Source organism: Equus przewalskii, chromosome 10 (assembly GCF_037783145.1).
Source record: "Equus przewalskii isolate Varuska chromosome 10, EquPr2, whole genome shotgun sequence".
Classification (NCBI taxonomy): Eukaryota; Metazoa; Chordata; class Mammalia; order Perissodactyla; family Equidae; genus Equus; species Equus przewalskii.
The window spans coordinates 47,322,496-47,343,754 of NC_091840.1; the positions used below are offsets into that span (position 1 = coordinate 47,322,496).

General features: G+C 60.4%; 1 protein-coding gene across 5 annotated transcripts in view; it reads right to left on the reverse strand.

The window, feature by feature from the left end:
* ATP2A3 (ATPase sarcoplasmic/endoplasmic reticulum Ca2+ transporting 3) overlaps positions 1 to 20,759 on the reverse strand; it is a 34,474-nt gene extending 13,715 nt beyond the window's left edge. For all 5 annotated transcript variants that reach the window (XR_011523172.1, XM_070560912.1, XM_070560911.1 and 2 more), the window contains exons 1-14: positions 20,454 to 20,759; positions 10,841 to 10,858; positions 10,505 to 10,587; positions 8,843 to 8,947; positions 8,520 to 8,658; positions 8,153 to 8,233; positions 7,976 to 8,061; positions 5,989 to 6,453; positions 4,264 to 4,352; positions 3,992 to 4,094; positions 2,325 to 2,456; positions 1,808 to 1,933; positions 650 to 868; positions 200 to 535 (exon numbers count right to left, since the gene is read on the reverse strand). Coding sequence is in view for 4 of the 5 variants with exons in the window: in XM_070560912.1 (XP_070417013.1) it covers positions 200 to 535; positions 650 to 868; positions 1,808 to 1,933; positions 2,325 to 2,456; positions 3,992 to 4,094; positions 4,264 to 4,352; positions 5,989 to 6,453; positions 7,976 to 8,061; positions 8,153 to 8,233; positions 8,520 to 8,658; positions 8,843 to 8,947; positions 10,505 to 10,587; positions 10,841 to 10,858; positions 20,454 to 20,571 (2,100 nt within the window). In the remaining variant the exon portion in view is untranslated. The remainder of the gene's footprint in view (positions 1 to 199; positions 536 to 649; positions 869 to 1,807; positions 1,934 to 2,324; positions 2,457 to 3,991; positions 4,095 to 4,263; positions 4,353 to 5,988; positions 6,454 to 7,975; positions 8,062 to 8,152; positions 8,234 to 8,519; positions 8,659 to 8,842; positions 8,948 to 10,504; positions 10,588 to 10,840; positions 10,859 to 20,453) is intronic.
* Positions 20,760 to 21,259: the final 500 nt, after the last annotated feature.

Consider the following 21,259-nt stretch of genomic DNA (forward strand, 5'->3'; position numbering starts at 1 on the left):
TCCTGGAGAATCCACATGGTGGACATACAGGCGTTCACTATAAAATTATCTCAGATTCTGTGTTTAAAATTTTTTGTAATAAAATATTGGAAAAAATAAGAATGAAGCGGAGGCAGGGTACACGGGTTGGTCTTTCCAAGCCCTGTGGCAAGTGCCCCCCAGCCAACTCCTCACCCAGCCTCCCGTCCTGTGGCCTCACCATGGCAGTGATCTCGTTAAAGGACTGGAGGTTCTCCACGATTCGGGACTTGTGTGCAGGTTCCACACGGGCGAAGCAGCGGGCCGTGCGGCAGGCGTGGCGTTGCTGCTCCGGGCTGAGGTCATCAAATTCGCGGCCCGTGAAGGCCTTGCCCGTCACGTCCTCCGTCTCCTCGAAGATGCCAAGCCGGCGACAGATGGCCACAGCTGTGCCTTTGTTGTCCCCTGTGATCATGACCACACGGATGCCCGCCCGGTAGCAGCGTGTGATGCAGGCAGCCACCTCGGGCCTCGGAGGGTCCAGCATGCCCACGCAGCCCACGAAAGTCAGGTCCGTCTGTAGGAGGGGGCAGGTACAGGTGGGGCCGGGCCCATCCTCAACCGGCTACCTGCCCAGCCGCTGCAGGTAGACCCCCGGCTCCCAGCCCTGGCGCCCTGCCCCAGCACCCACCTCGTACTCCACAAACTTGCTGCAGTCGTCCAGCTGCATGTCCTCCTTCCTTGGGGGTGCATCTCGGGTGGCCAGCGCCAGGCAGCGCAGCGTGTCCGAGCCTGAGCCCCAGTCGCGGATCTTGGCCAGGATCTGCTCCCTAGAGGTGGCGTTCAGGGGCACTGTGTGGCTCCCCACGCGGACTGAGCTGCAGCGCTCGATCACACTCTCAGGGGCCCCCTGCAGCGTGGGGGAGAGGGGAGGGAAGTCTATCAGTCAGCACTCCTCCCCACCCTCCTGCCCAATGGAGAAAACTGAGACACAGGGAAAGGCCACCCAAGGGGACACACAATGAATGCCAGAATCCATTCTTGGAAAGCCCAGAGTGGGAACCAAGTGGGTCCCACTGTGAGAAAACCCAAAGGGAACAGGGGGCAGATCACAGCCACCCATGAGGTGGCACCCTCCCCACACCAGCCTGGTGCTACCAGGATCCCAATTCTGTAGGGCGCTCAGCAGTGGGAGGCAGGCTGAGCTCTGCCCGGACCAGAAATACAGCCATGCTGAGGGTATGGTGGGTGTGGCTCTGGGAGGGTGGGCTTGGCGGTGACAGGTTGACCCTCAAGCCTTTTCATTTCCAAAGGGGCTAAAACCTCCACTGTGGGGTGAAGTTAGGTCTGTGACTCCTACTTCAGGTTCAAAAGCAGCGACAGGCGGTGCTGTGGGCAGGTCTGGACGGGAGCTGGTTCCTTCCCTCCCTGGGACTCGGTTTCCAAAACAGAAAGCACCAAAGATGGGCACCAACCACCCCGACACCCCCCCACCCCTCCTCAGAGGCAAAAGGGCTTCTGAGACCTTCCAGCCTGACCCTGACGCTCAGATGGGGAGACCGAGGCCCACGGAGGAACATGGGGGACCCCAAGGTGCCTCTCAGCCCAGAGCTGGGACCACGGTGAGGGGCAGGCCTCGGTGGCTGGCCCTGGCTTTACCTCCCCCAAGCCTGGAGCCTGCTCCCAGTTCTCCACGGCAGGCTGCCCACCCTCGCTCTGGATTCATCGCTTTCACAGTGGGCCGCACCCCTCCCTTAGTCTCACACCTCCCACAGCTGCCGTCTCCGGCTGCAGGTGCCCCAGGGACCCCAGGAGTGCATGCGTCCCAGGCCGGTCAGGCAGGCCCCACCTTCACGAACATCTTGCTGCCCTCGGCCGCCAGGCCAGGGCGGGTGGGTGTGCAGTACACCGACATGGACTTCCGGTCTCGGGAGAACTCCAAGGTGAACTCCTTCCGCATCAACTGCTTGATGACCTGCAGGGCCCAGGTGGGTTAGGGAGGGCGGGGCAGAGCCAGCCACTCCCGCTGCCTTCTCCCCAGCTGCTCAGGCCCGGGAAGTGTTGCTTGCTCCCTGTGGGACAATGTCTGTCCTCCTCTGACCCTGGCATTCAAGGCCTGCATCTCCCTCTCCTGCCCCAGAAATGCCAAGTTGCTATTTCCTGACCATGCTGTGCCCTCCCCAGCTCCAGTCCTTGCCCACACTCGGCCTTTTCCTTTCTTTTCTCCCTAGCCAGGTCTAACTAGAGTCTGACAGCCTTCCTCTCCCCAGAAGCTTCCCAGGGCTTCCTTCTCCTCTCTCCCTTCTCTGGATGCCCCAGGAGCCCCAGCCGCGTGGCCTGTGGCCTGAGCCCCCCGGCCTGCTCACCATGTTGCAGGCGCTGGCTCGCTCCACCCGCGACAGGGCCTGCAGGTCGGTGTCGAACACGTTCATCTTCTCCACCAGGCAAGTCAGGGCTGTCTCCGTGGCCTCTCCCACCTTCTCATACACACCCTTGGCCTGGTGGGGCCCAAGGTACAGGGAATGAGGGGCAGGGCAGCCCCCACGGGCCCCCCAGCCTCGCCTCCCACTCACTCCCTGCCCCCTGGGCTCCCTTTGCCGGAGTTACCTGTAACTGCCTTTGCACCAGCCCAGCTGACCTGGGGTCTGAGCAGTGTCTGGTACTGATGCTCACCTTCCGATCCGACCCTCCCTTTTCCCCTGACATCGATGGCCACACACTCTCCCTGTCCTCCGCCTCGTTCTCTGCCTGCTCCGCATCAGCCTCCTTCACCAGATTCCTCTTTCTTTCTTTTTTTTTTCTTTGAGGAAGATTAGCCCTGAGCTAACATCTGCTGTCAATCCTCCTCTTTTTGCAGAGGAAGACTGGCCCTGAGCTAACATACATGCCCATCTTCCTCTACTTTATATGTGGGACGCCTGCCACAGCATGGCTTACCAAGCAGTGCCATGTCTGCTTCTAGGAGCCGAACTCACGAACCCCGGGGCTGCCGAAGCAGAACGTGCGCACTAAACCGCTGCGCCACCGGGCCGGCCCCCAGATTCCTCTTTCTAAACCGTGCTGTCTGGGCCCTGGTCTTTCCCTCCCACCTTCTCTCCCTGAGGCTCACAGACCCATGCCTCTACCACGTCTCACATGCTCACCACTGCCCGTGCCCAGCCTAGCTGCGACCTGTCTCATGGGCTCCAAGCCCACATGTCCAATTGCTGCCTGTTACACTTTTTACCTTGGGTACCCTCAGGCCACCTCCCCTCTTCCTATATTTGCCACTCCAGGGACAGTCCCAGCCAGGACAGCAGCTACCCTAACCGTCTCCTTCTCTTTCACCTAACCAGTCACCAAGTCCCAGGATTTCGGCTCCCAAATCTCTCTTCAACCCATGCCTTCTCCCCTCTCCCTGGGGCTCCAGCCAGGACTTAACCCGGATGACCACACAGGGCTCTCTGGCTCCAGGCTTGCCCTGTCTGTCCTGTCCTCCACACAGAAGCCTGGGTGATCTTTCGTAAATGCAAATCTGACCACGTCTCTCCTCTGCTCAAAACCCTTTAGGGGCTATCTACTGCCCTCAGCTTGGCATGGGACCTGACTTGACCTAGCCAAGTCCTTCCTCTCGGGCAGAAGCATCTTCCAGCACGCTCCATTCCACTGCTCCAGCCACAGGGAAGGGCACTCAGTGGCTACCTCACATCAGGTGCTTATGATCTGTGAGCCTTTTCTAGGCTGTGCCTTCTCCTTTAAACAGACCCCTAGACCTGCGCCCCAAATCTCTTCCCCCAGGCACCCCCGGCCCTTCAGCCCTTTACATTACAGTCCCCCACAGCCCAAGAGCCCCGGGCAGGGTTCCGAAGCCAGTGTGAGGAAGGAGTGGCAGGGGAGGGTGTGCGGGGGTGGCAGTTCTCCTGGAATGTGGCACCCCAATGGGGCAAGGACGGTCAACCTGGGAGCCATGAGACTCTGAGAGAAGGGTCTGTCCTGGGCGCCTGGATACCCAGGATACTGCAAAGGGACGCAAGGAAAAGGAGTCGGGGCCCACCTCGTTGTAGTCCAGCGCCGAGTCGTTGCACAGGGCACAGATGGTCGCCAGCTCCACCAGCCCGTCGAACTGTCCACAGCGCACACGCTGCTCCGCCTGCCTCCTGCAAGACCCGGCGGCAAATTCAGGGGCCTTGACCCCACCCCTGGGAGGAACCCAGCCTCTTGTCCCGCCCCCAGGAAGTCTGGTCCACCGACAACGCTCAGAGCCGTCCGGGCAGCCCCGCCCACCAGGGAGCCCCGCCCACCCGCGCCCCTGCGCCCAGCACTCACACTTCGCCCTCAGGGGCGTACGTGGTACCCGAGATGGTGAACTCGTGCAAACGGCAGGAGCCCGCTTCGGCCTCGGCTACCACGAACATCTGGGGAGCGCATGGGCACGCTCAGGCGGGGCCGCGCCTCCCTCCTCCCGGGCAGCCAGTCTGATAAAGCCTGACCCCAGGGTGGGGTCCTGTGGGCCCGCAGAGGAGCCCCCGGCCTCCCCTCCCCCAGGGTCTGAGCGGTGCTGTGTGAGTACAGAGTCCAGGCTGAGGCGGGCCTCTGCTCTGCCCAGGTGTGTCCAGCTCGGGCTTGTCCATTTGCTCTGGACCCCTGAGGAGTTTACGGCAGATTCTTCAATGTCCTGGGGCAGCTCCCAGCTTGACAGAGCCCTGAACTGGGGTGGGAAGCCTGGGTCCTTAACCATCTCCTTGTGTGATCTCTAGCTGAGCACCTGAGCCTCAGTTTCTCCACTGGTAATATGGGGAGAAAGTGGGACCAGAGTCCAGCTGCCCCTCCTTTCCCTCCAAGGGGATGAATTCCTGGTCCCCAAGGGATGAAACCCACACCCTGCTCTGAGGCACACACCCCTCCTGCTCAAAGGTGTCCCCAGAGAGTGCCCTCCTGCCCGCAGGGCCTGCTGGGTCACGTGGCCCCCACCTGTGTACCTCAGGGACAGGAGGCTCACCCCTCCCAGGGTAGCCCGTTTCCTGGTCTGTCTGCCAGCTCTGCCAGGGAGACAGTTCTTGCTTCCTGGAAACTGCCTTGCTGCACACTCCCAAGCCGATGGTCAGCCCAGCACCTGGCCGCGGCTCCATAAATGGCCCTTCCTTTGTGCTCTCCTACCTGCCCTGGGGGCAGCCCTCCAGCCAGCACAACCCCTGAGAAGCCCAGTTTCTCAGCCCATCATCCAGCGTGGAAGGCCTCTCTACAGCTTCCCTACACTGTGTTTTCCCAATCTTCTTTTCAGTCAAGGATTACTCCATTCAAATGAAGTTGAATATTTGCAACGTTTAGCAGGTCAGGGGCTGCAGGCAGCAAAGCATGCCACTGCCCCCTCCCCTGTGGCAGCCTTGGATGGGCTTCTGTGGGTCTTCAAGGTCTTAGATACAGAGCCTGGGTTTCTAAGGGCCAGAGGGCAGATGATGGGAACACGGAGAAGAGTGACGGGGGAGCCCGGGAGGGGTGGGAAACCCACAAGCTTCACCATCTCCCCACCCATCCCTCTGCCCCATGGGCCTGCTGGAATCTCAGCCAGAATCCCTGGGGCATTTGGGCAGCACGCCCGGGATCTGGGATCGGGTGCCAGGGAATGAATAATTCCTGCTCTGGCCCTTCCCAGGTCACTGGAGCCGGCATATCTGGTGACAGGCATCGACTGCAGAGTCATGGTGAAGCAGGACAGCACCTTGACCAGGCCCAGCTCCCTCAGATGCCAAGGCTGTACTTGACCCTCTCCCGTGTCCTTTATGGAAGGGCTTGCACACCCGAACTTCAGATGAGGAAACCGAGGTTCATAAATGAGCAGTGACCTACCGGGGCCCTACAGTGACACAAGGGTCCTAGTGACACATGTCCAGCCAGTCTTTGCTGCTCTGTCCCATGAAAACCTGAATCTGCTCCCCACCATGAGGTGGCCCACAGGTTCTCTCCTCCATCCCCAGCCCAGAGACGACGCCTAACCTGCTGAGCATCACACAGCAACACCAGTGGAACCTCAAGCTGGCCGTGGCCACTCACCCGACACACAGACATCTGATTGGTGGTGAGCGTGCCCGTCTTGTCGGAGCAGATGACCGAGGTACAGCCCAGGGTCTCCACAGAGGGCAGACTCCGCACAATGGCGTTCTTGCGTGCCATCCGCCGGGTGCCCAGTGCCAGGCATGTAGTGATGACAGCTGGGAGGCCCTCGGGGATGGCAGCCACAGCCAGGGCCACGGCAATCTTGAAGTAGTAGACGGCACCACGGAGCCAGGAGCCACCATGGGCCGGGTCAGCAAAGTGGCCGATGTTGATGACCCACACAGCCACGCAGATCACGGAGATGGCACGGGACAGCTGCCGCCCAAACTCATCCAGCTTGTTCTGCAGGGGCGTCCGCTCCGGCTCCACCGCTGCCATCTGGCTCCGGATCTTACCCAGTTCCGTGTGCAGGCCCGTGGCCACTACCACGCCCAACGCCTTGCCCGATGCAATGTTGGTGCCCTGGCCGAGGGAGGGACAGGGAAGGGCTGCTTAGCACCCCGGCTGGGGCCCAGGACCCCTGACTCCTTCAGGCCTGGGTAGGGCTCTTAACCCACTACTCGGCTTTCTTTTTCTCCGTGTTACTTAGTGCTCCCAGACTTATGCAGCTATGGAGTGCTGGGTTATTGCTCTCATCCCCAGGACAGTGTCAGCTGCGTAAAGTCAGGGACTTGGTCCAGCACCATATCCCCAGTGCCTAGCATGGGGCCTGGCACAGAGGAGGCACCAGGCCAATACGGACGATATGATCAACCAGCACAGCACAGCACCAACCCATTAAAATGCGAGTCATAAACAACCAACACTCCTGCGTGGCTGCCTGTGATCCCAGGTACACAGTCCGTAAATATTTACTGAAGAATCCAGAACACTTGAGCTTAAGTCCATCCATTCCCACAGCCCCGGGAAAATCCCTAAGTCCTGGTGGAGGGGCCGGCCAGCCTTGAGGCTCCATGTCCTCTTCTGTGAAATGGTCCAACAGAGGCCCAAGACACGGCTGCTCCGAGAAGGCTAATACCCCTGCAGACAGGTGCCCCGTGCCTGGGCTGGAGAGGAGGTGGGTGCCGGTGGCAGCCCCAGCTTCTCCTCTTCTGCCCTGCGCCATGCAGCTCCTGCCGCCCACTTGCAGGCCCCTCAGCTAGGCAAGCGACCTGCAGCTGGCCAGAGCATCCTCCTCAGAAAGCTTCTCAGTCCAGCCGCGGATGCCTGAGCACACAGGGCGCCCTCCTTACTGTCTCCGTTTCTGTTCCCTTCCAGGAGGTCTTCCAGCCCCTTATAACTTGGTGCTCTGGGCCACTGCCAACTGGCCTGACCTGTCCTTGTGGCCTCCGTGCTCAGCTTCAGGCTCTTTCTGGGCAGCCTGTGAGCATCACTGGTTAAGACCCTCTGAGGCCACAGGGGCAGAGCGCTCCCACCAGGGCTGAACCCATCACTCTGCCTGAAAAGAGGCAGGAGGGACTGGCATCTTGCCTCAGGGGTCGGCTTTCGTGTCCAAGAAATGGACTGTTCCTGCCACCCTCCACCACTTTGGCAATCCTCTTCCCTCCAGAGGATTTGCTGTTGAGTGATAGAGGCAAGCTCTGCTCCTATCCAGATCAAGGCAGGATAAGCCTAGCAGATAAGAGGAAAAGCTCTGGAGTCAGAATATCTGAGTTCACATCCCAGCTCTGCCATTCACTGGCTGTGTGACCTTGGGCTACTTACTTAACCTCTCTGTGCCTGTTTCCTTGCTGGAAAATGCAGATAACAGGAGTGCTTATTTCAAAGGATTTGTGAGGATTAAATAAATTAATACATGTAAAGGGCTTAGAACAGTGCCACACACACAGCCTTCAGTAAACACAAGCTATTATTATTACCATAAATTTGTATGTATTGTCAATAATTGACAAAGTTCTTTCCTGTAGGGCTTTGATTAATCTAAATGTTATTATTTTCATTATCAATTGTCCAGAAAAAGGCCCCAGCCATCCCAGGGACTTACAGAAAACAGCATGTTCTTCTTGTCCTGGTTCACAGCTCTGGGATCAGGAATGGCATCCGTGTGCTTGGTCACGGACACGGATTCACCTAGTCGTGGAAAGAGAAATGAGACGCCCCCTGTGAAGACACCCCCATCCCCTGGCCCGGATCCCACTCGGCCCCGACCCCTGGGCCTCACCCGTCAGGATGGACTGGTCCACTCTCAGCGTTGTGGACTTGATCTCGATGAGGCGGAGGTCGGCAGGCACTTTGTCTCCCACTGTGGAGGGAGAATGGCTTGGCTGAGTGTGGCTCTGGGCGTGACCCCCAGGAAGGCCAGGAGGGCTCCTAGGAACCCTCTGAGAGGCTGGGAGGCAGGGGCCTGAGCTGTGGTCCCTCAGGCAGATCGGGCTGAGGTCTCCTTATCTGTCCAACAGGGTTTTGGCCAAAGAGCTTTGGAGGGATCTGCCAGCCACTCTTCTGTACATACAGCCAGAAAGATGGCCGCACAGAGAGGGACAGGCTCGCCAGTGTCACATAATAAAAGGAGGAGGGCCCCAACATACCAGCCACTTCCACAATGTCTCCGGGGACGATGTCCCGGGCACGGATCCTCTGCACGCCTGTGCGGTCTGAGCGGACCACCTTGCCCATCTCAGGCTCATACTCCTTCAGGGCCTCGATGGCGCTCTCGGCATTGCGTTCCTGCAGAACATGAGGCAGGTGGTCCCTCCTGATGGCCCCTGCAAGGCCACCCCTTGGAGTGATACCCTTGGGGCCTGGGCTGGAGCTGGAAGCCATAAGACCTACAGGGACTCTAGCACCAGGTGGAGGTCACATCTAGCAGCCAGGAGACCCCGGGGCCCGGCCCCACACCCGTGCCTCCCACCTGCCACACGCCCACGATCGCATTGGCCACGAGGATCAGCACGATGACCAGGGGCTCCACGAAGGCTGTCGTGGTCTCCTCGCCCTCCTCGAACCAGGCCAGGACCTGCCGGGATCACAGTTGGTGAGATGTGGCCATGCTGTGGGCCAGGGTCTGCTCACCATTTCCTTTGTCGCCTAGGGCTCCTGCCTGCTCCCCTGCTTTGGAGGACGCATCTCTGGGAAGCCCTGGGCTCGGAGAGGGCGGCTCGGAGAAGGCCGGAGCTTAGGACACCCAGCCTCTGCAGGGAGTGACCGCCACAGCCCACGTCCCACCAGCCAACTTTCAGGGACATGGGGCGGTTGCACAGCTGCTGGCTGGAGGCCTCACTGCCGGCCTGGCTGCCGTTCTCCGAGGGTGGGACCCAGATCTGCAGCAGTAGCAGCACCTGGGAACTTGTCAGAAATGCGAGTCTCAGGGAACTTCCCAGACCTCCTGAGCCAGGAACTCTGGGGTGGGGCCCAGCAGCCCATGTTTTAACAAGCCCAGGTGGTCCCGCTCAGGCTCACGCTCCGGGTCCCCCCGCCAGAGGAACATGAGTCCAGCCAGAGCCCAGGCCTGGAGGCAGGAGACCCAGGTCAGGTCCCATTCCCACCTCTTGCCTGAGTGGGTACTTGTCACTCCCCTCCGTGGGCCTCAGTGTGTCCGTCCGTACCGTGGAGGGGTACCAGCACCCTCTGGGCTTAGCTGTTTTAGGCACCTGCATGGATGGACTTTTTTTCTCTGTAAGGGTCCTCAAGGACTCTTATTAAGCTTCCACAAGGACAGTGGCCAGGAGGGCCAGACACAGCTAGCTGGGCCCCTGCTGGCTGGAGAAAAAGAGTCGGTCCCACCAGCACCCCTGCTGCCCCGAACTCCACGTCACCAAGATGAGGTCTCCCCGCCAGGCCCCGTGTCCACCCTCAGGGTGGCCATTTCCCGGCAGTACCCTTGGATCTCTGCTGCTCAGCCACTGAAGACAACCACTGTCCCCCTCCCCACTGCTCCAGCCCGGCCCCATGGCCCTGCAGGTCCAGCAGGGGTCCAGGCAGTGGGGACGGGGGACAGGAAAGGGAAGCCGCAGCCATGAGGAGGCTGCCAGAGGTTAAGGCCCGAAGTCTTCTGAGGGCTCCCAACAGGGGCGACTTTGCCACCCGGGGCCCCGGGACATTTGGCAACATCTGGAGACTGTGGATTGTCACAACTGGGGAGCGCCACTGGCATCTGGTGGGTAGAGGCCAGGGATGCCACTAAATGTTCCCCAGGGCATGGGCCAGCTCCCCCAACAAAGAATCAGCTGGTCCAAAACGTCAATCGTGCTGAGGTTGGGAAACCCTGCGCCAGGACAGGAGGGGCGGGTCAGACTGGTGCTTTTGCAAGCTCCCTCTGACAGTTGGGGTGTGAGATGGGCTGGAGGGGACAGAGGGGAACCGGGAGTCCAGTGGGCGGCTGCAAGGGTCCTGGCAAGGGAAGCTGAAGGCTGAGCAGGGCAGGGGGCAGGTGGGGGCCCAGGGACGCCCAGAGCTGAGGGGACAGCCCTGTGGTCCAGAGCCTGGGCCTCTGAGCCCTGCCCCAACCTGGTTCTCCCCTCCAGGCTGCCTGACACGGTGGGATGGGGGCTGTGGCGGGCGGGGCCCTACTTACGAAGGAAACCAGGGCGGCCAGCATCAGGATGCGCACCAGGAGATCGTCAAACTGCTCCAGCACCAGCTCCCACAGGGACTTTCCTGGGAACAGGAGCAGCGTGTGAGGCCAGGGCCCTGCTCAACCGACCTGCCCCCATCCAGTGCTGGGACGGCCTCGGAGACCACCCGGCCCACTCCCTCCCTCCTGCTCGAAGAGGGAGAGCCTGAGGTTCTGAGAGGCACAGGTGGGTGATGCTGGTGGGCTCAGCAAAGCCCCACTCTTTTGGGGAGGGGAGGACACAACCTGACAGTGAATGGCCCAGAGATGTCACAGCCCGCCCTGCCCGAGCCTCACCTTCCTCGGTCGGGAGCTCTGCAGGATCCAGGCAGCCACAGGAGCCATGAGGAGACAAGAGACGGCTGGGTTATGCCCTGGAGGAGTCTGGGAGCCCCTCCCCACTGTGCCCACCCGGACCACCACAATGCTCTAGACATGTCCCCACTGCTCTCTGCAGTCACAGAACGGATGGTCTGAGCCCAGATGCTTCCACCCCACCTCCACCCCACTGGGGCTGAGGAAGGTCTGGTGTGGCCTGGCTCACCTCGGGACAAGACCAGGGCCAGGAGGCCCCTTCCAGCCCCTCCAGTCCAGCCCCTCCCTCACTGCACACGGGGGGACTGAGGCCTGGAGAAGAGAAGGGACCCCCGAGGTGACACACTAGTTCTCACAGCTCCCCTTGAGGGCTCAGTCCTGTTCAATGTCCCCCACCCCCATGGCAAGGTAGCCCCTCCCTCCAGTTGAGAACATTGGCTCGGGCTGCCTCTGACATACCTGCTCCTTCAGGACCCCCAGGACTTGGTGGGCAGCAGGGCCAGACCTCTGAGCCCCACCCAGCCCGGGGGCTTCCCCTGGACATGACCCCAGCAGCCGGCATGGCAGGCAGTGAGGAACCCTGGCACAATCTCAGCCCATCCCCTCCCAGCCCTGCACTCCAGGCAAGCTCGCTGATGATCCCCCAGCCCCACCCGCGCGCCCAGGCTGAGACCACAGGGCGTTTTGAAGAACAATGTTTCCAAACACCACCAGGCCCTGCCCTCACTTTCTGGGCTCCGTTTTTACCCCCTACGTTTCCCAAAGCATCCTTTGTTCCCGGCGGAGCTGGCTGCCTGAGTACCTGAAGTCTCTGAACCTTCCCACCAGCCTCAAGGGGAGGCAGGGCAGGAACTCCACCCGTTTCACAAGTGCAAGAACTGAGGTTCAGAGTGGTGAAGCGGCTTGAACGGGTCACACAGCAAGTAGGCGTGTCTGTGTGGGTCTGTGGGAAGGGGTAGGAGCTGGGCCCAGAGTGGAGACTCCCGTGGGCTTCTCCCTCCGAGGGCCGAGCTCAGGCCCTGCTGGGGCCTGTCTGAGGCGCTCCTCGAAGGGGCCTAGCTGAGCCCTGCCTCCTCTTGCCCCTGGGTGCTCAGAGGACTCTCTGGGCCAGCAGCCCTGGCCTCACCGGGAGCTTGTTAGCAACGCCCCCTCTGAGGCCCCACCCCAGGCTGGCTCTCCCTTCCTCCTCCTCCTCCTCCTGCTTCCTGACACGGGCCTTGCACCTGTCCACCTGTTTTTGGCTCAAGTACCCGCGGGCACTTTTTCCCGTGGGAGCAATTCCCAGACCACCTGCTGGGAAGTTCCGGGGTCTGCATCTGGCAGCTGAGCTGTGGAGAGTGTCAAGCAGCCCACTGGACTACAGGAATCCAGGAGGGAAACATAACCTAAAAATACACTTTCTAGCATTTTCTCCAAAGTCCTATTTTAGGCAACGGCTGACATTTTCCGTGGAAAATGTAATCTCCAGTGTCCTGCGTCGAGATTAAAATCAAACAGACTTTTTCCTTCTGATCTATTTAGCTGAAGCGAACAGGAAAGGCGGGTGGAGGGCCAGGCCTGCTTTCTGGGCCAGTTCTCCAGCGGAGCAGGGTCCCGTGGAGGCCACCCAGGCCATGCCCCAGCCCCCGGACAGAACAGCGCCAACCTCATCAGCCGGCTTCTGCCGGGCTCTACCCAGGAGTCTCCTAAACCCCCCACTTCTGTGGCTGTCTGCAGGGTTCCTGCCCAATGAGAGTTCACCTCTAAGTCTCACCTGAGTATCTCCTGCTGTCTCTCCCTCACCCCTCCCTCAGTCAGGCACACAGCCCCAGGCCACCTTATTCCTCAGGGCATTTTTTCTGGGCAGGGGCAAGGCCTAGGGTTGGGAAGCATTTACAGGGCCCCCACACCAGCTCCAGGCCCCCCACGCTGCCCTCTGCCTGCCTCGTCTGATTTCCCAAGTTCTCCTTTCTCTACCCTTCCACCTGGTCTCCCCTTCTGCTCTCTGACCCAGAATCCACGCTGTGGTGCTCATTATGCTGTTTCCCAAACACTCCTGATTCTCCCCACCTTGTGGGCACACAGTAGGCCTGCACTTCCTGGCCCGCCCCTGAGTCTTGGAAAGAAGGACAGGTGTCAGTTTCAGGCTGGAGCGCTGAGCTGCTGGTGGGAGACTCAAGGGCACGTCCAGCAGAACCTTCTGTGATGACGGGAGTGTCCCCATGCTGCCGGATACAGCAGCCACTCGCCATATGTAGCTACTGAGCACTGGGAATGTGGCTAGTGTGACCGAGTAGCTAAATTTTAAATAACTTTCATTCGTTTAAATTTAAATTTAAATAGCCACACGAGGCTAGCGGCTGCGTCCTGGACAGCGCAGGTCGGGAGCTCTTTGTCCCTCTGCTACGGCCACCAGCAACCTGGGAGATGGCATCTGCTCTGTGCACCTGGGTCACAGAGTGCAGGGGATACAGAGCCCTCGGACCACCCGCCGCTGACAGACATGGGTGTGGTGGGAGCAAGAAATGACCTCTGTTGTCCGAAGTCATTGAGATCTGAGGGTGTTACTGTAGCATCACCCAGCCGATCCTGACTGGTACCCACTCCTCCCCAGACCTGGCCTCTACCTCCCCTTTCTCCCCCACCCACTGCCTCTGGGGAGGCTCAGCCAGCCCTGAGGTCACAGCGGATGCGCTGCCCATCCCTGCACATGCACTACACACGCACATACTTCTAGTCCTGCCTGAGCAGCCAGCTCGCTGTGAGGTCCTGAGCCTCATTTGGAAGATGGGGTACCCACCCCCACCCGGAAGGGCTGCTGTGAGAATTATCATTGTCATTATTATTATTAATAAGAGCCACATGTATGGAGCACCTACTTTGCACCAAGCAGTGCGCCAGGCCCTGCCTACATTATCTCCAGAGATAAAGGGGAGGGCATTGTGGGCCGAGCTCGCAAGAAGGCGCTCTACAGGTAGACCAGTCACAGCAGAATTATTAGTGTTGAGCGTGCCAGAGGCCATGCTAACTCCTCGCGTGCATTACTCTCTTGTGATTCTCAAACAACTGAGCACAGGAGGATACAATTATTCTTCCCATTTTACAGAGTAGACAACTGATGCACAGAGAGGTTGAGCAGCTAGCTCACGGTCCCACAGCGGGGAAGCGGCAGGGAAGGGTTTTGAGCTCAGGCCATCTGGCTCTCGACCCCCTGCTCAGGACCTCCTGCGCTGACTCCTAAGCTGTCCTGGCTTCCCACCCCGGTCCTCCTGCCTTCCCTAGCCAAGGTGTTACCTGAACAAACTTGGTGTCCCACGTCCTGATTGTTGGACGGGATGCCCTCACCCCATCCACCGGCCGGCCCCTCTCTTGGGACCCCAGAGCCACCAGCCAAAGTCATCCCTGTCCAGAGGCTCTGCTGTCCTTAGAGCGGGCATTTTGGGGGTTACTGGGTCCTGCCTGCTCAGGCCTGGTTTGCTTCAGACTCCAGTCCTGCCAAGACTCTGGACAACCTAATTCTCCCCTCACATGACTGAGTCCCAGGGCCACGGAGGGGGCCCAGGGCTGGGAGAGCCCCACTTCCCAGCCATCCCTGGAGGATGCTGGCTCCCACTTGCTATCCCCAGGCTGCATGTGGGGGTGGTGACCAGTTCCCCTTAAAATGGTGGCATTGGGCCCTCAGCACTGCCAGATGCCCCATTTGTAAAACGGGGACAATAACCGGGCCCTGCCCACCTCCTGGTGCCATCCACCGGGCAGCACAGGCAAAGTAACTCCTGCAGGTAACAGGAGGTGCTGCTCCCTCCCAGATCCTGGCTGGGCTAGCCCAGGGCATGCAGTCCCCCACTCTTCTTCTGGAATGGTGGACCCCTGGGCCTCTCACATGGTGGCCTCTCCCAGCTGACCCCTGCCCACAGATGCCCGATGTGGGGCTGGCCTGGGAGGTAGCCTGTGCATCCTGGGGCCACAGGGGATGTGATCAGAGAAGCTTCATGACTTAGAGCAAGGATCTGGTCCAGGGGGCTTGAGTTCAAATCCTGCTCTAGATCTTGGTACTTCTGTGGCTACAGACAAGTCACTCAATCCCCTCTGTGCCTCAGTTTCCCCATCTGCAAAATGGGGATAATAAGAGTAACTATTTCATAAGGTTGCTATGAAGATTAAATGACGTGCTGTGCATAAAGCGCTTAGAACACGCCTGGCACACGGGGGTGCTCAATAAACACCGGCTGTAACAATAGTTTTGAGAACATAAGTCCATGACGGTGGGATTTGGTAAGTGCAGTGTCCTCGGCACTTGGAACAGTGCCCGGCACATGGTAGACAGATGCTCAATAAAGACTTGTGAAGGAGTGAATGGCCTGTCCCCGCCCCGCTCAGGGACCGTCGGTGGCTCTCCTCGGCCTGCAGAATAAAGACCAACCTTAGCACGGCCTTCAAGGCCTTCCTGGATCTGCCCAAACCTGCCCTTCCAGAATCACTCCTACATCTTAGACATATGTCTGTCCGTCTGCCAGCCAAGTGAGACGCCTCAGGATGGCCACTACCTCCCCTGGTTTTGCTAAAGCTTTTTCTCCTCCAAGATTTTGCTTGGGCCCTTCCTTCTGTGCAGCATACCCTTCCCACTTTCCTCATCTAAAGGCCAGCCTTCCCGGAAGGCTTCCCAGAAAGCCCCCTGGCCCCCATCACACTGCCCTTCTCTTCCGAGTCAGCAGTACTGGGGCTGCCCCCACCTGCCTGGAGCACCTCCAGGGTGGGGAAGGGCTGAGTCATCCCTGGCTCCACACAGGACTGTTTACTCAGTTGCCCCAGGGTTCAGGCCAGGGCCCTGGGCCCACAGCCCGGAGCCCAAGCAGGGAGTCCAGAGAAGGGGGTGCAGGGCCAGGGCTGCCCCCAGGCTCCACGGCCCACCTGCTCCTCTAACCCCCTCTGGACTCCTTCCTTCTCACTATGCTGGAAGCTGGTATTTCGGCTTGTAAATGTTGCTTCCAGCAGAGGCAGGCAAGTGCTTGCCAAGGTCTTCCTCAAAGGTAAATTTACAAAGCTATTAAATCATCACTTGCAGATTCAGGGAGAGGCCCCAGCTGCACAGACCCCGCCCAGCCCACCTGGCCCTGCCTGGGTCTCCAGGGTCCATCCAGAGTGGACAGCCTGGCCTCGCTCTGCAGGGGGCCTGGGGAAGCAGGGGCCGATGGTCTACCCGGCTGATCGGGCACCAGAAAACCCCGGCAAAAGGTTTGCTCAGCATGTGTGTGCCCGGCCGTGCCGCGGGCAGACCTGACCCCGCCACAGGGAGCTCCTGGTACAAGGGGTGAGGGGGTTCTGCAGGAGCAGGCCTGATGCTGGGAGGGGGTGCTAAGGCTGCCCAACAAGGGCGAGAAAACTAGGGTGAAGCCTCGAAGACCCAGAGCTTCTGAAACTCTGCAGGCAAACCACACCCCCTCAGATCGAAGAGTCATTTCACACCCACAAGGCCCTTGGGGGATCTCTGGGTCCCATCTCTGCTCCACTGAGGAGGGCCCCCAGCTGCCCCAGGCCACCCAGCGAATTGGGCCATTCAGCTCTCACCCCCTCCTCCTGCCTTGCCTTGCTGCTCTTGGCCTGGTTTCCGTGGGACACACAGTGGGTTTCCACCGGCCACTGGGGGCCTGGGCCTAGGACAGGAGATCAGGCCACAGCCGAGACTCCACCAGCAGGAATCTAAATGCAGACTGTCCCTCCCACCTGGCAGCCCTGGGGCCTTTGCACCCGCTGCACAGATGGGCAGCTTGAGGCCCAGGAAGGCAGGCTCCACCTCCCCTGAACAGACCATCCCCGGAGACCTCCTGGGACCTCCCCTGACCCCCACATCACGGGGCTCTCCAGGGGCCTTTAGGTGTTGGCCCACTTGGCAGGACATACCCAACCCAGTCCTGCCCCGTGCCTGGGCTCATGTCCAGCAAAAGCGATGGGCAGCCCCTTCACAGACGCACGGAAATGGCTCCTAAACATATGCAAAAATGCCCAACCTGACTTGTAAACAGAGAAATGCAAGGTAAAACTACGAGAGGACAATTTCTTATCAGGTTGGCACAGATGAAAATGACTGATAACGCACCGTGCTGGACAGGCGGTGGGGAAACTGGCGGGTCCGTTGGTGCAACTTTATGGAGAACAAGTCAGCAACAGCTGTCAATATTTAAAATACACACACCCTTGACCCAGCAATTCCATTTCTAGGAATTTATCCTTTGGTGATTTTCACAAGTGTGGGGACAAGGATATGCCTTGTAACCCGTGTGTGACAGCAACTCAAGCACCCATCAAAAGCCGGGGTGAAGAAATGCTGGAACAGCTGCATGGTGAAACCCTGCGTAGCCACTAGGAAGCCCAAGGATGCTCCACATGGCACCATCTCCAAGAGTGATTGTCACGAGGAAAGCAGGGGCAAAACGGCATCGCAATCCTCTCCTTTCAGGTAAAAAAGGTCATAGATCCCAGATACAGATGTGTATGTGCCTAGAGTATTTTGGGAAGGAGACAGAAGATGCTGGGGACACTGGGAGTGGGGGGTTGGGGACAGGACTGGGGAGACTCTGCTGTACACCTTTGTATCTTCTAAATGTTGTACCGTGTGCACATTTTTATTCAAAAGATAAACTAAAAGGATGCAGAAAGCCCCCCGAGGAAGCGGAGTCCTGGGCCCCTCTGGGAGCTGCAGAGAAAGGCGGGCTCTGGAGAGGCGCTCAGCACCCTGTGGGGCCTGAGGAGGACACACCTACCCCAGGGGTTTTGTGTGTCTCGGGGCTTCAGGCTGGCTTACTCCTGAAGGTACTGCTGAGGTCCCCTCCCCCAGCTGAGGAGGGAAGAGGACGAGAAGGCGGGAGGGCTGGCTCCCCAGCCCCTGCCTCCCTTCCTCTCTCTGCCGTCAGAATTTGCAAACTTCAGGACTTAAGCAAATGACTTCCTTGTGGTTTCCAGCACTAACGCTAACGACCTTGCAGGTGTGTAGACTCCTGGGGTGGGGATGGCACTAGTCCCTGGGGTGTTCCCTCCACCTGCAGGTCCTGCCCACCCCACCCCCCAGCTTCTGCCGGGGACCACAGCCCAGCCTCTTCTACTACACTCACAAACAACCCTAGGACAGGCATCCTAGGGTAGCTTCACTTCAGAGGAAGAAACCGAGGCACAGAGAGGCAAAGTGGCTTATCCACGATCACACAGCTATGATGGGGCAGAGCTAGTGTTCAAAACCCCGTCTGCTCCACTCCAGAAGCTGTGCCGGGATGGACTGCAGGAGACCCATGCCTCCTCCTCAGGCGGGGCTGGGCGGGGCGAGCACGAGGCAGGAAGGGCAGCCGCCTCCCCTCTCCTCACCTGATGACTTCCAGAGCCCTGGAATGCTTCCTAAGGAAGACGCTGATCTTGACGTGAGGGAAGAGCCCTCGTGGGCCCACGGGGACTGGGGGCAGAGCTGGACTAGCTCCTGCCCAGCTGACCCCAACTCCCAGCACAGGCACCAACACCGGGGCCCGGGTCCTGCAGAACCTGGGACCCCCTTGTTCAGACAGGGAAAGCGAGGCCCGGGGAGGGGCGGGCACCCAGGACCAGCTCCACCGCTTACTGTGTGACCTTGGGCAAGCTGTCTAACCTCCTGGTGCCTCAGCTACCTCCCCTGTAAAATGGGGGTGACAACAGTTGTTTTCATAGAGTTGTTTTGGGGAAGAAGGGAGATAAGAGATGAAAAGTGCTAAGAACAGTGCCTGGCACATGGTGAGCGCTCCATGAATGTGAGCTTTTATTAGGACTGCTGTCAAAGCACAGAGGAACTGGGCAAGCCCATCAGCAGCCCCCCAACTTTCTTACCACCCTCGCCCACACAAATCCCCCTCTCTGTGGACCTACACACCACACCAACGTCCTTATCCATCACTTCGCACAGATGCTCAGTGGCCAGGGAACCCAAAATCCCCTCACCCAGACAAAACAACATGGGGGAGAACTGGGGACTCCTTCCTTCCCACCAGCCCCTCCTCTGCTGGACTGATGAAGACATGGAGGCCAGAAAGCACAGGGGTGTTGGCCACGGTCACACAAGACAGAATCTGTGTGATTCTGGAGGCAGAACCAAGGGCTGGGTCTCCAGCTTCCCTGGGGAATCAGGACTCCCAGGCTGGAGGCCACAGCAGCACAGAGGGGCTGCGGAAGCCCAGACCTGCTGCCCTGACCCCCACCCACACCCCAGGGCTGGGGGACAGGCCCTGCCGCCCTGCTCTCCTGCAGCAATGACACCCTCCCTGCCAAGTCACTAACAGGGGATATTCAATAATATTTATCTCCTAGTTCCTCCCACAGCTCAACTAAATATAGCAACTAATTTTTTTAAAAAAGGATTTCTGCTCCAGAAAGATAATATTTATATAAGAGGTGGTGGTCATAAACCAATGCAAACCCGAAGCTCCCTTTCTGACAGCTCTTTCGTAATTTTCAAGCCAGCCCTGAGCAGTGACGCTCAGGCCAGAGCATCTTCCCCCAGCTGGCTGGGAACCCCGAAGGGTGAGGCCCCAAGTCCTGAAGGGATGCAGGTCCAGGGCGCACGTGAGGGCTGGAGCGGACATTTCTTTCTGGACCCCTAATACTCTGCCCAGTGCCCTGGGGGTGGACGCAGGGGGTGGCAAGTCCTGCCCGGAAGCCACTTGGGGAGGGGATCCCTACATCTTCCGCCCTCAGGGGGCCTTCAGATGGGCCAGGGCCACATCTGGACAGTACCCGGCACTTGCTGTGCCTTTTGGCAGATGGAGGATCCCGGACTCCTTCGAAGATGAGGAAGAAATTATCCCTCTCCCACCCAAACAGCAACAGCGTGAAGCCTCCCTCCCTGCCCAGAGATGGGCAGGCACTGCTCCAGGTCACCCAGGAGGGAAAGGCGTCCCCAGGCAACTCCCTGAGTGAGGCCTTGAATCTGCCACCCCCAGGGAGGTGGGTCTCCCGCCTCAGCAGTTCAAAGCCCCCACCGACTCCCGCCAGCCACATCCGCCCCAGGCTGCAGAAAGAGGAAGACCTGGGTGTGGGGGTGGGGGTGGGGGCACCAGGGCGGCCAGCTGCAAGCTGCACCTTCTGGGAGTTTTCTTGAGCCCTTCGGGAGACCCTCGGGGCCAGCTGGGAGGCCGGGCCTCAGAGTCCCTGGCTGGTCCCTCGCCAGCCATCTCAGTGTGTGCACTTGCACGACGATGCGGGCGGGTTGCAGGGCGGCGCGGGGACCCAGCGCTGACCGCCGATGGGGTGGGCTAAGCTTGCAGGACTGGATGGGAACGGGGTGGAGGTGGGAAGCCCGGAAGGACCGCACAGGTCCCTGGGCCTGGAGGAAGGAGAGCGGGGAGAGGGAGCCAGGCGTCCGGTCTCCGAACCCGGAACCCGCCCCCGCCCCCGCCCCCCGCGAAGGTGGCCGCGCGCGCGGCCGCGCCGGGTGCCCCAAGAGCATCTGCAGAGGTTTCCGGAGCCCTCGCTTCCTGCCCGCCCGCGGGGGCCGAGAGCTGGGAGGAGGGAGGACCGCTCTGCGGCCGCGGTGCAGGAGGGGAAACTGAGACTGCGGCGCGCGGTCCCCGCTTCCCCGGTCCGGCCCGGCCCGCGCTCTCACCGTTGGGGCCATAGCGCTCCCGCGCGCCGGTCACCTGCTCCGGGCTCAGGCCGCCCTCGGCCGTCACCGAGAAGCGGCGCAGCACGTCGGCGGCGGGGAGCAGGTGCGCCGCCTCCATGCCGCCCGCCCGGCCGTCTGCGCCGTCGAGGCCGCCTCTCCGCGGGGCTACTGCGCGGGGCGCGGGGCGCTCGGGCGCGGGCGGGCGCCGCGCGAGGCCATGTCCGCGCTGGGCCTTCCCCGACGGCAGTGGCGGCGGCGATCGAGACCCGCGCCAGGATGCTGCGCCCCGGGCTCCCTCCCCGGGGCGGGGCGGCGCGGGGCCCGCCCCCGCACTCACACCCCTTCCGGCCGCCCTCGGAGCCCGCCGCCCCGCCCCCGCAGCGCCCCGGGGCGCCGAGCCGGGCCGACCGCCCATTCTGCAGAAGGAGGAACTGAGGCCGTCTGCGCGAGCGCGCCGAGCCTGGGGGCGCCGAGGACGTGGGCCTGGAAGGGCCTCGGTCCCCGTCCGCCGGGCTCGGGGCGCCCCCGAGGGCGGAGACCCGGGCAGGGCTGCGGAGCGCGGGGCTCGGAGCCGCCTTCTTTGAGCCCTCCTGGGTCCTGGGAGGTTGCAAAACGGAGGTGTCCATAGAAGGGCTTCCTATTCCCCAACTCGGATTCTGCAGAGTGTGACCCCGGGTCAAGAGGGAACTCAAAGCTTGAGAATAAATGTCTCCTCCTCCGGAGATTACTTGACGCTTTCTTCTTTTGGTGTTTGTGCTTTTTTATTCTTTTCCAAACGTCCAGCCATGAGCGGTTATTCCTCATGG